The 16,045-nt window shown below is 45.7% G+C and overlaps 1 protein-coding gene across 3 annotated transcripts in view; it reads left to right on the forward strand.

The window, feature by feature from the left end:
• Positions 1–6,906, forward strand: part of GALC (galactosylceramidase) — a 51,945-nt gene extending 45,039 nt beyond the window's left edge. For all 3 annotated transcript variants that reach the window (XM_063948202.1, XM_063948201.1, XM_063948203.1), the window contains 5 exons: positions 1,239–1,383; positions 1,955–2,135; positions 2,987–3,150; positions 3,542–3,618; positions 5,259–6,906. In XM_063948202.1, coding sequence (XP_063804272.1) covers positions 1,239–1,383; positions 1,955–2,135; positions 2,987–3,150; positions 3,542–3,618; positions 5,259–5,414 — 723 coding nt within the window. In that variant the 3' untranslated portion in view covers positions 5,415–6,906. The remainder of the gene's footprint in view (positions 1–1,238; positions 1,384–1,954; positions 2,136–2,986; positions 3,151–3,541; positions 3,619–5,258) is intronic.
• The last annotated feature ends 9,139 nt before the right edge of the window (positions 6,907–16,045 follow it).

Genomic DNA, 16,045 nt, shown 5'->3' on the forward strand with positions numbered 1-16,045 from the left:
TGGCAACTGACTGTTTTCAGAGAGTGTTTGGAAAAATGCAGGCATGTCCAAGCGTTTGCAGGGCGGGTGTCTGACGTCAAATCCGGTCCTGAACAGGCTGATGTGATCGCAGCGGCTGAGTAAGTCCTGGTCTGTGCAGAGACTGCACAAAATCAGTTTTTGCAGCTCTGCTACACATGCGATTGCACACTTGCACAGCTAAAATACACTCCCTTAGTGGGTGGCGACTATCTGATCGCATGGCTGCAAAAATTGCTCTGAATCGGGTCTGAATTACCCCCGAAGTTCATGACTTTTCTCTGTGGACTTCGCTGTAATCAAATAAGATTTCTGCCGCAATATCTCTGTTTAGAAGAAATGTTGCAGTACATACATGTTGAAGGGGAATCCTGGAAAACTGTTTCTTAGGAGACCGATATATATTGAGTATGGAGGCCAATCCCGGGATCAGGATCGGCGGGATCCCGGGATATAGGCCCAAAAATGGCCGGGATTCAATCAGCGTTGAGCGTTCTCAGGACGCTCCAACAATGCCCGGCTTCCTCCTAGCGGCTCCCCAGTGCAGCGTGACGGGCAGCGAGAGGTCACACTGCACCGTCATACGCTGCTGGGAGCCACTGGGAGAGAGGAGAAGATGTGTCCCACCCGCCAGCCCCGGTGTATGGTGAGTGTTTTGGGCAGGGGCAAGGGGGTGGCCACACAGAGAAACGCCAATCCCGGGATTGACCATTTTTCAATCCCGACACCCGGGATTAAAAAAATGGCCTAGGATTGGCCTCTCTAATATTGAGCTATCATTGTGGTCTCTGGGGAATCCAGGTGATAAATGTCACAGATAAAGCTTCAGCCACAGAAAAAACGTTGGGGCAGATGTATTAACCTGGAGAGGTGATAAAGAAGTGATGATTGGCTGGTGCGTCATCACCTTCCACTTATCACTGCTTTATCACTTCTCCAGGCGTAATACATCTGCCCCATTGTCACATAAATTGACCAGGTCATATAGCTGGTCACACGCCCTTAGATGTTTCTGCCTAAGACCAGTGACGTTTGATGTGACACCACTGGGGATTGTTGGTGCAACCTGGCGATGTGTATAGGCCACCTGAGGCCACACTTAGGAACGTGTCTGATAATGATTAGGAGTCGCAGCCACATACTGCCGCGTCCGGCATCCGTTTATCGGCCGTGTCTACAAGACCCTGGAGCTGTCACTGACGACCTGTCGTGCTTTTCAGGTTAACAATGGAACCTTCAGCATGGAGCTTGGAGTGGATGAAGTTTACACCCTGACAACCATCTCAACAGGCCAGAAAGGCTCCTTTCCAGACCCCCCAAAATCTCAGCCTTTCCCGGTGAAATACAAGGATGACTTCAATGTCCGTAAGTCGTCGGGAGATTCGGCGTCCAGACATAGAGCATGGCACCCAATGTTTCTTACCGACATGGGGTCCTCTTGTGTCCAACAGATATTTATTCATCTTTCCCCATTGAGGTATCGCTGTCCACACAAGGTGCTCATTTGGAATACGGGTCCATTTTATGGATAATCTTTAGCATATACTAATATATAATTTACAGTAGACTGTGGGGCAGATGTAGTAACCTGGAGAAGGCATAAGGAAGTGATAAACCAGTGATATGTGCAAGGTGATAACACACCAGCCAATCAGCTCCAATATGTAAATGAACAGTTAGGATCTGATTGGCTGGTGCCTTTATCACCTTGCACGTATCACTGGTTTATCACTTCCTTGTCTTCTCCAGGTTAACACATCTGCCCCTGTATACTTTTGCCATTGCATTTCTGCAGACTAGTCACTATACAGCTCCCATTGCTGTTACACGTGCTACACAGAGACCTAGCTTGTCTGGAAGGTATATAGTATATCTCTACTAAAACTGAATAACCGTTGCCTTCTGAGTTTGGTTTCCTTGTTCCCTCTGCGTCCAGGTAACCCTCCGTTCAGCGAGGCCCCTTATTTCGCAGATCAGTCGGGTGTCTTTGAGTATTTCACCAACACCTCTGACCCTGGAGATCACGTGTTCACTTTCCGCCAGGTGCTGACTCAGCACCCGATCACCTGGGTTTCTGATACGGATCAGGCAATAAGTGTGATTGGTGATTTCACGTGGTGAGCGCTTTTATCTTCATTAAACTGTTCTACTCCAGTGATGCGCCTTGTGGGATAAATGCTGTATCAGGGATGTTACAGATCAGCTTTTACTGCCCCCTTGTGGCCTCTTGATAGTAAACCTGTGTTATGCAGTATGCTGTGTGTTCGGGCGGTAGGGAGCATGGACTTTGGTCTAAAGAAAAACTGCAAAGAGATCATAGAACTTTGAAAAGGACTCTGCTATAGAAAGAGTTTAGTGTAGCAACTTTGTTTAAGATGACGTGTGTTTTGCCAGAGTATTTTAGCAGTAGTTTAAAAAAAAGTCACATGTCAGTACTTTGTGCTATTACGGACTCTTCTTTTGCAACTACTTAAGATCCTTCCTCGCATTATGATCCTGCTTCCAGTCACAAGAAGCCTGATCAACTGTAACATTACTTATTGCCTGATATACTCTGTGCTGCTGGGGGCCTGCACCTGTCGCATGCAGCTCTGTCCTCACTAACACATTGCTCATCTCCTGATATACTCTGTGCTGCTGGGGACCCTGCTCCTCCCACTATATAACTCTCAGTCTGTTGCTTCCTGCTGCCTCCATTCCCCTTCTCACATTATGTCACCGCCCCTGTCACAGGCAGCCCAGTCCTCACTGACACATCACTCCTCTCCTGATATACTCTGTGCTGCTGGGGACCCTACCCCTGTAACCTGCAGCTGTGTAACACAGTTACAGGAGAGAGCAGGTCATTGCATTCCATAATTATATAACCTAAGTCCTATAAACCATTGTCTTGTCCTGTGATATCTCTGTTAGCTGATCATTTGTCCCCAGTGTAACCCCTCCCTCACCAGAGACCTCCCGCCCACAGGTCCAACGTCACAGTAACCTGCGACATCTACATTGAGACTGAAGACACAGGTGGGGTGTTTCTTGCTGCCAGAGTGGATCAGGGCGGAGCACCCACTCACTTGGCCAGAGGCATCTACTTCTGGGTGTTTGCAGACGGTACTTACAGAGTCACCGGGGATTTGCGTAAGTTGTTCTGCGGAGCGCTCTGCATATTACCCATAAAACACAAAACCTCATTTGTAGCGCTAGATGTTTAAGCGATCAGAGAATTTTCCCTACTCACTCTCTGTCCCTTTTGTGTTATAGTATAAAATGGAAGCTGCTCCATCAAATTAGTAATACCCCTCAGATGCTTGTATGCTACACCAAAAAAAAACATACAAGACAGATTTTCCCAGCACACCAAAGGGTATTAGCAATAAATCTGAAAAATGACATGGTGGTAGAGAATTCCGAGATCTTAGTCACATATACAGTATTTACAAAGCTATGTATACCTCACTGAGGCACAGGCTCACTGCTCACTCAGGATTTTGTGGTGCAACGTTTGATTAATTGTGATTTCCTTTAACAGTTGGGAAGATTGTGCTGCGTAAGGGCAAGTCCGGGGTTCGAGCCAAGAGCTGGCACACGCTCACCCTCAGTGTTGAGGTAAGATGCGTGCGGAGAGCTTACAATTCCATGCATCCGTCCTTGCTACCCTTTTCCATGATATCTTCCTTCCCATCATTCTTTCCTCTCCTTTCTTTTTCCTTTCTCTTTGTAAACGAGTGTTATGGTGTAATGGGCTTATATAAAAGTGCTGCAGACAGTAACAGAGGTAACTGGTAACGAGCAATCAGCAGTTCTCTGCAAATGGAAATAGAATGTCAGATCTCAAGTTCTGCCAAGGTGTGGAAATGTTTCCATATATTCTTATCAATGTTATGAGCAGCTCCTTTATAGAAGACCTGTTTCTATTAATTGTCCCTGTACATGTCACAGAGACTACCCCCAATACCATACGCGCAGTCAGCGTTGCTGTTCCGTTTCCTACCGGTGTTTTCAAATTGCCCTTGGTACTGTGTTAAATACCTGATAAGTGATATAGCACATGTAGAATATGCATGATAAAAAGTGGGGAACTGTTAAATCCCTAAAGTGCATAAGGAATATAGGGGGTCATTCCGAGTTGTTCGCTGTTCAGCGATCAGGGAAAAAAACGGCACTTCTACGCATGTGTATGCGGCGCAATGAGCACGCGCGTCGTACTATTGCAACGAACTATGTAGTTTCACACAAGGTCTAGCAAAGCTTTTCAGTCGCACTGCTGGCCGCAGAGTGATTGACAGGAAGAGGGCGTTTCTGGGTGGTAACTGCCCATTTTCAGGGAGTTTTCGAAAAAACGCAGGCGTGCCAGGAAAAACGCAGGCGTGGCAGGGCGTGTTTGTGACGTCAAAACAGGAACTGAACAGTCTGAAGTGATCGCAAGCGCTGAGTAGGTATTGAGCTACTCTAAAACTGCACAAAAAAACTTTGTAGCCGCTTTGCGATCCTTTCGTTTGCACTTCTGCTAAGCTAAAATACACTCCCAGTGGGAGGCGGCATAGCGTTTGCACGGCTGCTAAAAACTGCCAGCGAGCGATCAACTCGGAATGACCACCATAATTTATTTTACTAATTCTATATACTCGCGTATTTTGTGGGTATACAGCTATACCTATCATATAATATACCTTACCTGGACAATAAGCATTTTCCATAGAGTTAGATATGTGACTTTTATACAGACATTAGTTCACTTATAAGATACATGTTCCTTTAAACAGATTTTGTACACACATTGGCAAGCTCAGTGTGGCTCAATTTGTGTGTAATAGAATTGGTATTAGCCCCAAATAAGGCTAACCAGCCTCTAGCTTATTACCAATTCCTAACATGAACATAAGTCTCTAGAGATTCTACTAGAAAGTATGAGATCAGTGGGTGTGTTAAGAGAATTGGGTGTAACCAAGTATTATAAAATAAGTGTAACGCCATGTTTAAATTGTTATTGCCATCTAACCCGGGCTGTCAGGATGCTTCTTCTCAGCCTGTATATGGGCGTGGTCTTTCAAATAAATAAATAATTGTTTTATTAAGCTGAATTCAATTCAATCTGTTACTTCATGCAACAAGGAAACAAGTGGTTAAAAAAGTATTTAACAACTGATAGCGGGGAAAGTTTGCGCTGTGATTCGATACCGTGCGCTGTTCTTCCCTGGAAAGTCCTATATTATGTTACCGTAATATCTGACCCCTTTCTCATTCAGGGTTTTACTGCTTACGGCCTACTGAATGGAAGTCCCTTGTGGAAAGACGTCATCACCCTCGGGCCTGTGCGTGGTTGGGCCGCCATAGGAACGAAGTCTTTGGAATTGGCGCAGTTCGATAACTTTATGATTGAAGCTAAAGTCACTGAGGAGTAACTAGGACACCCAGCGTAAGTCTCCAACATCTGGGGTTTAGCCGAAAACTGACAGGAGTAAAGAAGATCATCGGATGTGTATGTCCTGTCTCGTGTAATACTCTACTGGTGCAAGCCGGACGAGGGGAGAGAGAACGTCTGAGGGGTACGCTTCAAGATGGATGTTTTATGGAAACTGCAAGTTGGGTGAATAGAAGTGACCCCTACTTCCTTCTGGTCTGCGCTGGCGTTTCACTAAGATTCTGCTTACATAATGAGGCTTTCTGAAATCTTCTGGCTTTTAGCACTTTGTAAAATCATTATTAACTATGCAAATCATTGTGACTGTGAAAATGAGGACATCCCTTTTTATAAGTGTAATTGTTTATATTACTACGGACCTAATTCACTTATACCAAGACGCTAGCCTGTAAATAGCATTAAATACAGCTGAGTGGGAAGATTACTGCGTCGTATACTGACCCAGACACAGGCAGATTCACTTTGCCATGTCCAATTAATGGGGTTCATTTATCAACGACTGATAAAACTCATGGTGTGTGATAAATGGGGCTTCAACCAATCAGCACCCAACTGTCATGTGTTGGAAAAAATGACAGTTGGGAGCTGATTGGCTGGAGCACCATTTACCATACGTAACAAGTTTTATCACTCGTTGATAAATGATGCCCTATATCTATTTCTATCGAGAATTAAGACATGTTTTCAGTTTTTCTGCCGGTACCGCCTTTGATGCCGACGCGCCGATTGTTTGACTAATACCTTACGCCAGGTACTACTTACGTTTACTTGAACGAATAAATGCACTTTTGTTTGTAATGGTTTTAAAGGAAAATGCACAAATGCGGAAGACTAGGGAAGACAGAGACGACGTGCTAATAACTGCTGAAGACTCGCTTGAATGTTGAAAACACTGTTTTGTTTGTTCATTAATCCCCCAGATTTTGTGGTCAGGTTATAGTGACAGATCCAGTCTTATCCCAAATAGCAGCAGCGACTGGTATCCGTACCTTAATTCTTATTGTTGGTAAATTGAGAGATTATAAATACTAGCGCCCGCGTTCTGAGCTCAGGCGCATCCAGCTGGTGCTTGGTCTCCGCAGAGATTTAGGAGCAGTAGTCTCTGACGTAGAAGCTATAGGGACCCCGAGTGACCCAATATATCCTATTAGGGTGGGGAGAGGACAGTGGGCTCGATCTGATGACTTCGAGGCAGTGATGGGCTAAAAGCAAAGATATATGCAGGCAAACGTCTCCTGAATTATGTTCCTGTGCGCTAATTACTATTGGTGTCTACGTCTTCTCTGGAGCTTACTGTGCCAAATAATCCACTGAGGTCTGCGTGACCCGTACAAATGGGACCACATGCCCGGGCGAAACTATTTTTTATTTTTGTATTCTAAAATGAAATAACTATTTGCCTTTTGCAGTTGTTTGGTGGAATTATTGTCATACATGAAGATTCAAGGTCAAATTAAAATTATTAATAAGGAGCACGCTGTGTGGGTACGTTATTCTGCCTCAGGTTTGTAACGCTGCAGTGTATGAGTGCGGAATTCCTGATTTGACGTCACAAACACGCCCTGCGTTCGCCCAGCCATGCCTGCGTTTTTGCTGGCACACCTGCGTTTTTTCCGAACACTCCCTGAAAACGGTCAGTTGACACCCAGAAACGCCCACTTCATGTCAATCACTCTGCGGCCAGCAGTGCGACTGAAAAGCTTTGCTAGACCCTGTCTGAAACTACATCGTTCGTTGTAATAGAGCGTCGCGCATGCGCATTGCGCCGCATGCGCAGATGTGCCGTTTTTTGGCCTCATCGCTGCACAGCGAACGAATGCAGCTAGCGATCAACTCGGAATGACCCCCTATATACAGTGTAGGGCTTCATATATAGTAGGCTAACAGTGTTGGGTTGTAACCACCAGATTACTTTAAGTCCTAGGACAGTGGTTCTCAAACGTGGACCTCAAGGCACCCTAACTGGCTCAGCACAGATGACTAAATCAAATTAACTGATGTACTAATTAAGTCAACTGTGGCCAAGCATGGACATACGTAAAACCTGGACCATAGGGAGCCTTGAGGACTGTGTTTGGGAACCTCTGTTCTAGGCATATTAATAATGTCTGTCTCTGTGTATGGGGGAGATCTGGAATCTCACATGGTAATAATAATATAGGTCACTGAGGCTCTTTATACCAGGATAATAAATACACTCTGAGTGTAGCGTCTGACCACCTGTATATGCTTAGTAACTTCCCAGTGCAGTGCTGTAGAAGAGAGACATGCTGGGACTTGTAGTCTCAATGCAGTATTTAACGAGAAAATATGTATATGTGTGCGTGTTTCCCTTTTTCCACTCTCGTGGTGGAAGACACACACTCAGGTGCTGGCCAGATTTCTCTGTGAGATTCTGTATTTCTAATTTAACTCTGAGGCAGCTGCAGCTTTAAAAAGGGACCACTCAATCCCTTAGAGATTAAACATATAGGGGTATATGCAATTCACGGCGAATCGCGGCAAATTTTCGCCGTTTTTAAATTCGACACAATTCGACAGGTGAATTCCGGCAGGTGGCTGCCGGAATTCACCATATTCAATGAAAAACGGATTCGACAGTCCCGCGGGCGAAAAACGGCCGATTTGCCGGATTTTGCCGCGATTTAAAAAAACGGGAAAAAACGGGAAAAACACGAAAAAAAAATGGCGTGGAGTCCCCCCTCCAAAGCATAACCAGCCTCGGGCTCTTCGAGCTGGTCCTGGTTCCAAAAATGCGGGGCAAAAATTGGGCAGGGATCCCCCGTATTTTTAAAACCAGCACCGGGCTCTGCGCCTGGTGCTGGTGCAAAAAATACGGGGGACAAAGAGTAGGGGTCCCCCGTATTTTTTACAGCAGCATCGGGCTCCACTAGCTGGACAGATAATGCCACAGCCGGGGGTCACTTTTATGCAGTGCCCTGCGGCCGTGGCATTAAATATCCAACTAGTCACCCCTGGCCGGGGTACCCTGGGGGAGTGGGGACCCCTTCAATCAAGGGGTACCCCCCCAGCCACCCAAGGTCCAGGGGTGAAGCCCGAGGCTGTCTCCCCCCCCCATCCAATGGCTGCGGATTGGAGGCTGATAGCCTATAGTAAAATGACAAGAATATTGTTTTTTCCAGAAGAACTACAAGTCCCAGCAAGGCTCCCCCGCAAGCTGGTACTTGGAGAACCACAAGTACCAGCATGCGGGAGAAAAACGGGCCCGCTGGTACCTGTAGTTCTACTGGAAAAAAAATACCCAAATAAAAACAGGACACAGACACCGTGACAGTAAAACTTTATTACACACTGCCGACACACACATACTTACCTATGTTGACACGCCGACTGCCACGGTCTCCGACGATCCGAGGGTACCTGTGAAAAAAATTATACTCACCTTCCAGCGTCCAGAGGTACATCCACGTCCAGAGATACATCCACGTACTTGGCAAAAAAAGAAAACGGACATACGGACCACCGGACTGAAAGGGGTCCCATGCTGACACATGAGACCCCTTACCCCGAATGCCGGGACACCACGTGACTCCTGTCACTGAAGTCCCTTCAGCCAATCAGGAAGCGCTACTTCCGTGGCGCTCACCTGATTGGCTGTTCGCTGTCTGTGCTGTGACAGCGCATCGCACAGCTCGGTCCATTAGTTTCAATGGTGGGAACTTTGCCGTCAGCGGTGGGGTTACCCGCGGTCAGCTGCTGACCGGCGGGTGACCTCACCGCTAGCCGCTAAGTTCCCACCATTGAATATAATGGACGGAGCTGTGCGATGCGCTGTCACAGCACAGACAGCGCACAGCCAATCAGGTGAGCGCCACGGAAGTAGCGCTTCCTGATTGGCTGAAGGGACTTCAGTGACAGGAGTCACGTGGTGTCCCGGCATTCGGGGTAAGGGGTCTCATGTGTCAGCATGGGACCCCTTTCAGTCCGGTGGTCCGTGTGTCCGTTTTCTTTTTTTGCCAAGTACGTGGATGTATCTCTGGACGTGGATGTACCTCTGGACGCTGGAAGGTGAGTATAATTTTTTTCACAGGTACCCTCGGATCGTCGGAGACCGTGGCAGTCGGCGTGTCAACATAGGTAAGTATGTGTGTGTCGGCAGTGTGTAATAAAGTTTTACTGTCACGGTGTCTGTGTCCTGTTTTTATTTGGGTATTTTTTTTTCAGTAGAACTACAGGTACCAGCGGGCCCGTTTTTCTCCCGCATGCTGGTACTTGTGGTTCTCCAAGTACCAGCTTGCGGGGGAGGCTTGCTGGGACTTGTAGTACTACTGGAAAAAACAATATTCTTGTTATTTTACTCAAGGCTATCAGCCTCCCATCCGCAGCCCTTGGATGGGGGGGACAGCCTCGGGCTTCACCCCTGGCCCTTGGGTGGCTGGGGGGGGGAACCCTTGATTGAAGGGGTCCCCACTACCCCAGGGTACCCCGGCCAGGGGTGACTAGTTGGATATTTAATGCCACGGCCGCAGGGCACTGTATAAAAGTGACCCCCGGCTGTGGCATTATCTGTCCAGCTAGTGGAGCCCGATGCTGGTGTGAAAAATACGGGGGACCCCTGCTCGTTTTGTCCCCCGTATTTTTTGCACCAGCACCAGGCGCAGAGCCCGGTGCTGGTTTTAAAAATACGGGGATCCCTGCCCAATTTTTCCCCGCATTTTTAGAACCAGGACCAGCTCGAAGAGCCCGAGGCTGGTTATGCTTTGGAGGGGGGACCCCACGCCATTTTTTTTAAAAATTTTCCCGTTCCAGCACTAAAAAATAAAATAAAATAAAAAAATAATAATATTTTAAAAAATATATAAATAATACTTGTGCCTCCAAAAAAAAAAAAAAAAAAAGTACCTAATCCCTTCTAATATAAATAGATATGCTATTCCCCCCCAAAAAAACACCAAAAAAAACATGTTTAAATTTTTTTTTATTGTTTTCACCCTCCAAAGTGTGGCGGATTGAAAATGACGAATTTACTGTCTAAAAGCACTGCTGTCGAATTTCCAAACTTGAATTGAATATGCTTTGGTCGAATTGCAGCACTTGTATCATTGCAGAAAAGTCGAATTTGCAAAAAGTCGAATTTCAAAAAGTCGAATTTTGAAAGTCCGTTTTTTTGACGGAAAGCACTGAATTGCATTGACGATTTTTTTTTTTTTGGCGAAAATGACCCGAAATTCGACAATTTCGGGAATTCGACCGCAATTGCATATACCCCATAAGCACAAAAGTTATTTAAAGCGCTGCTGTCCCAGAATAAAATAAATTTATCCAAAACAATATCGATAAAAATAAAAACATTTAATTTAAATACTTAATACACACAGCTGGTGTTTTGTATTTACACAATCACATTAATAAAATAATTTACAATAAGAATGCATGCGTCAATATTCAATACTAATAGTTCCTCTTTAAATATGGCTCATAAGGAAACAATTGTTGCTGATATTGTAACTGTATCCAAGCACTTTTATGGCTACATATAGCAAAGAATGTATCTAATGATGGAAAGTCTCTCCGTATGTTACTAAAATGAGACAATCACTTTCTGCCTCTGTTGAATCCTTTCCAATGATTAGTCAACTGGTAACCCGCTGGTTTCCTTGAGTATTTATTAATGCCCTTTATAGCAGTATTAGATATGACCTTAAATTCAATAGGTCCAACTGAGACAAAGTCTTGAATCAAAAACAGTCCCCAGGTAAGCGCTCCAAAATTGGCGTGGACAGTTAGCGGCACACTCCCATATCGATCTCACCCGCTCCAGCCGAGCAGTGCTTAATGAAGAGTATCCTCCGTCCACTAGGCAGCAGCTCCCTCCGGCAGACTTTAAAGTGCAAACCACAGCACCACCAGATGTGGACTTCTTTCCGCGTTTCTCCGCCTATAATCGTCAGCAGCTTCCTCAGAAGAGGATTGTGTAAATGCAAAACACCGGCCGTGTGTATTAAGTATTTAAATTAAATGTTTTTATTTTTATCGATTATTGTTTTGGATAAATTTATTTTATTCTGGGACAGCAGCACTTTAAATAACTTTTGTAGTATTTAACTAGAAGCAGTGACTTCACGCGAGGCACTGTAAACGAATGGCGCCACTTTGTTCCTCAGTAGATGTTGCTTTTGACCTGCCTATTTTGGTGTATTGATAGGGATGGCCAGTCGGCAGTTCCGTGTCTTACGGATCAGTGCCGGATCGCCATATCTGTGTTTATGCACAAAGTAATCAGGGACAATGATAGAAATCTTTGCCGGGATTGATATTATTTTACTGCATGCATTCTTAGTGTGGTTTGTAAAATCGCACACGCGCTGTTACACAAAATGAATAAAATTAAGAAATAAAAGCCGACACATGGACAGAGGAGCCGGAGACGCAGAGGAACGGTAAGTTTATCGCTACTTCCCCATCATTAATTTTTTAATTGACTCCTTCCAATATATTGTGTATTCAGAATTTATATATATATATATATCTTTGATGCTCTTGCCATATATTGTAAACATCACGATGATCGATGCACGTCCCATGAATTAGGCTACGATGGAGTGCTAGAGAGATGCAGCAATATCTGATGGGCGGGGCCCTGCGGATGCACGTTGTTCCTGGCTGAGCGCAGGCTTGCAGCATGCGTTCTCTACTGGGAGAATAATGGTATCCGGACTCCAGGTCGACAGCACAAAGGTCGACACACCTTAGGTCGACATGGACAAAAGGTCGACATGAGTTTTTAACGAATTTTTTTTCTTTTTTTGAACCTTTTCATACTTAACGATCCACGTGGACTACTATTGGAACGGTAAAGTGTGCCGAGCCGTAGCGGAGCGAAGGCACCATGCCCGAAGCATGGCGAGCGAAGCGAGCCATGCGAGGGGACGCGGTGCACTAATTGGGGTTCCCGGTCACTCTACGAAGAAAACGACACCAAAAAAACATAAAAAACTCATGTCGACCTTTTGTCCATGTTGACCTAAGGTGTGTCGACCAATTGGCGTCGACCTAAGGTGTGTCGACCTTTGTGCTGTCGACCCTCAGTCCCAGACCCGAGAATAATACGCCAGGCTAAAAATTAGCCAGATTGTCCATATTAGCATGCACTGCTATGGAGCTGGGTGACGGGGGGAGTGAAGAAACCTACCCTCGCCACTGCCCCCCCGCCGCCGCCAGTTCGGCTGTATCCGCCGTCGGGCAGATCGCCAGATGTGTAGGGGCCATAACCCACCATCTATACCTATGGTTGGGATGCTGGCTGTCGAGATTCCAGCGTTGGTTTCCTTTCGCTTTCGGAGTTCTAGCATCAGGATTCTGTTTTGACTGCCTGGATCTCGACGGACGGCATTTTGACTGCATCTCGTTTATAATGTTACAGTGATGCATTGCGCAGTTTAACCCTTACAACATGTATAGTTCATTAGAATGGGCTCTATTTAAAGGTAAAACTTGGATACATTTATATAATGTGTCCGTATTACAGATGTAAGGGACCCATTTCATGAAGTCACCTGGACGCAGTGGATGGGCCCCATATATTTAGCCAGATGTGTGCTAAGAGCTTCACTTATACTCCAGTTGTAAGAGTTGAACCTGAAGACCGATAAACAGATACTCACCTTTCATTTACTGTAATGTATTTTATATTTCCATACAAAACAATTTATCAGAGGACACACAAATCTAACCCAATCCCAGTAAATAACACTTCTGTGTGCACAGTAAATAGCTTTTTATTTCATGAGATAGGTGACCTATCTAAAGTCCTCCGCTCGGCAAGCTTTTAATGACATTTCTGTGAATAGGATTGTTGTCTGCGGAGGTGGCTTCTAGTGGGCATTAGATGTTTTCCATTCTCGCAGAAGATCTGCAAACTTTCTGATTGTGAAGAAGACTTAATTCTATTGCCTTTTATAAGTAGAAATACATGTAGTGTACGCTATAACGTATATGGCAGTGTCTTTCTTCAAGGTCAGCCTTGGAAGTTGAGATACCCACATTGTAGGATCCATAAAGACGCATGCCAGCCTCTGTGTATAGCATCTCTGCCTGTTCTCTATCCGTTTGTTGTTGTAGCATTGCGATTATAGAGAATAATACACAAATAGGACCTTTGGTTCTCTGTCATATTCACAGACGCTCTCATTTATCTCAATACAAGAGCGTGTAGAAAGACTGTCTATATATGAGCTGAGGTTGAGTTATGGAAAAAAATGAAAATTTGAGAACCATTATCTGAGAAGTATTATTTATTTACTGTGTGTGCTGCTCAGATCCGGGCGCTTTCTCCATGGTCCTGAAGTCTTAAACCGTAGAGTCTTTATGTCTGTAATCTGCATTACATGGGGTTTTAAAATAGGGAGATAATTACTGGAATCGTGGCTCCATATGGAGGGGGTGGTGCTTAAGGACGCAAATAGAGTAATTTTAACCCCTCCATGCAGACCCACGAATAGCAGCAGTTTGCCCCGATGGGGGTGGGCAGCTTGGCCCCGCCCCCTGAAGTGACCCGAGCGTCTCTTCACTGGTCTTCTTCCGGAGAGGAGACTCCAAAGGGTGCAAGTATGGGTAAAGCAGCTCACTAAATCTAGTAATATCTTACATAGTTACATAGTTAGAGAGGTTGAAAAGAGGCAAAATGTCCATCGGGTTCAAGATTCTGTGTTAATCTGTTCCTATTATAATGACATCTATGATTCTTACCACTCCCAGATATTTAATGTCACTATGCTAAATGCTGTAACCCTGGATACATAGAAATGTGTCCAATCCGTTTTTAAATGCATTTACAGAGTCTGCCATTACTACCTTCTCCGGCAGGGAGTTCCAAATCTTTATTGCCCTTACCGTGAAGAACCCTTTCCTACGTTGTGTACGGAATTTTCTCTCCTCTAGCCTCAACGAGTACCCACGTGTCCTATACAGAGTTATTTTAGTAAACTAATCCCCTGATAACTCCTTGTAATGACCCTTTATATAGTTGAAGATATGAATAATGTCTCCTCTTAGACGCCTCTTTTCTAGTGTATACATATGTAACCTAGTAAGCCTTTCCTCGTAATCCAGTCCCTCTAGCCCTTTAATCAATTTAGTAGCTCACCTTTGAACTCTTTCTAGTTCCCCGATATCTTTTTTTTTTTTTTTTATAATATGGTGCCCAAAATTGAACACAATATTCCAGGTGCGGACATACCAATGATTTGTACAGCGGCAGGATTACATCCTTGTCCGCCCTCAGTGCTTATCTAGTGATAAGCTGTAGAGGAGGAGGGGGAGGAAGTAACGTAGCAATCACATACTTTTTTAAAGGTGGGTACACACTAGTAGATATATCTGCAGATCAATTGATCTGCAGATATATCTATGGACGGATCGGGCAGTGTGTTGAGCATACACACTGCCCGAACCGTCGGGGAGTGGCGTAACTGAGCAGGTGTGTACACACGCCCGCCCAGTAAAGCTGTCAATCACCGCCGGCCGCCGCAGCATGTGTACGGTCGGCCGACCGCCCCGTACACACACAGCGACGCGCCAATATATCGATAGATATATTGGCCGTCAGCTGTGCTGCGCGGCCGACACGATACATCTGTGAACGACGGGGTTCACAGAGGTATCGGCCGTACACACTGGCCGACGGTCCCGAGATATATATCGGCCGTTCAAGAGAACGGCCGATATATCGACCAGTGTGTACGGGCCTTTAGACTAAAATCGCGGGTCGCAGCCGGGAGCCTGACAGGGGTGCTACCCGACTGCGACCCGCGTCAGCCCTCTTTCCCACCGGAGGCGCATATTGCCGGGTTGGTCACATTGCCAGTGACGCAATGGGGGTGCCGCCCGCACATACAATGTAAACGGGAAGCCGGCTCCCGATTTCACTGCAAGGTTTGCCGACTTGTTCAACCCTGCAACCTACCCGAGTTGGAGTACCGGGTCACTCTACCCAGATTATTCCAACTCGACCCTTTTACACCGAGTAGCAACACGGGTTATGCACCTTCATTTCCAATAACCCGTGTTATATGCTGGCGGTGTAAAAGGGGTATAAGCCTGTACCTAGCAAGGGGCAGATGGGATGGGAAGGCCTGATTGTGATGTGGAAGTAAAGCAGTAATAGCAAGTAACTGTACCTGGAACAAGCCATGCTGCAATGCAAAGGGAGCAAATACATGTATATTGGGCCTAATTCAGACCTGATCGCAGCAGCAAATTTGTTCTCTAATGGACAAAACCATGTGCAGTGCAGGTGGGGCAGATATAACATGTGCAGAGAGAGTTAAGGGGGTACACACAGAGAGATCCGTGCTTAAATTCTAAGCAATCTGACTAGATTGCTTAGAAATTAAGTACGGATCTCTCTGTGTGCATGCCCCCGCAGCGATAGCGATGTGCAGCCCCGCGCGTCCCTATCGCTGACTCAGGTCTGAATTAGGCCCTGTCGCTGTGCAGGGTAAATACTGTCCACTTGTGCATGTAGCCCGCACGTGCTAGACCATTTTATTCTTCTGCCGGCTACAACCTGTAACGATGGATCGGCTGGCCCGTAGACCTGTCTATCACGAAGTGCATACACACTTAACAATCATCGCCCTGATGTGTGCC

This window comes from Pseudophryne corroboree, chromosome 12, assembly GCF_028390025.1.
Source record: "Pseudophryne corroboree isolate aPseCor3 chromosome 12, aPseCor3.hap2, whole genome shotgun sequence".
In the NCBI taxonomy this organism is placed as follows: Eukaryota; Metazoa; Chordata; class Amphibia; order Anura; family Myobatrachidae; genus Pseudophryne; species Pseudophryne corroboree.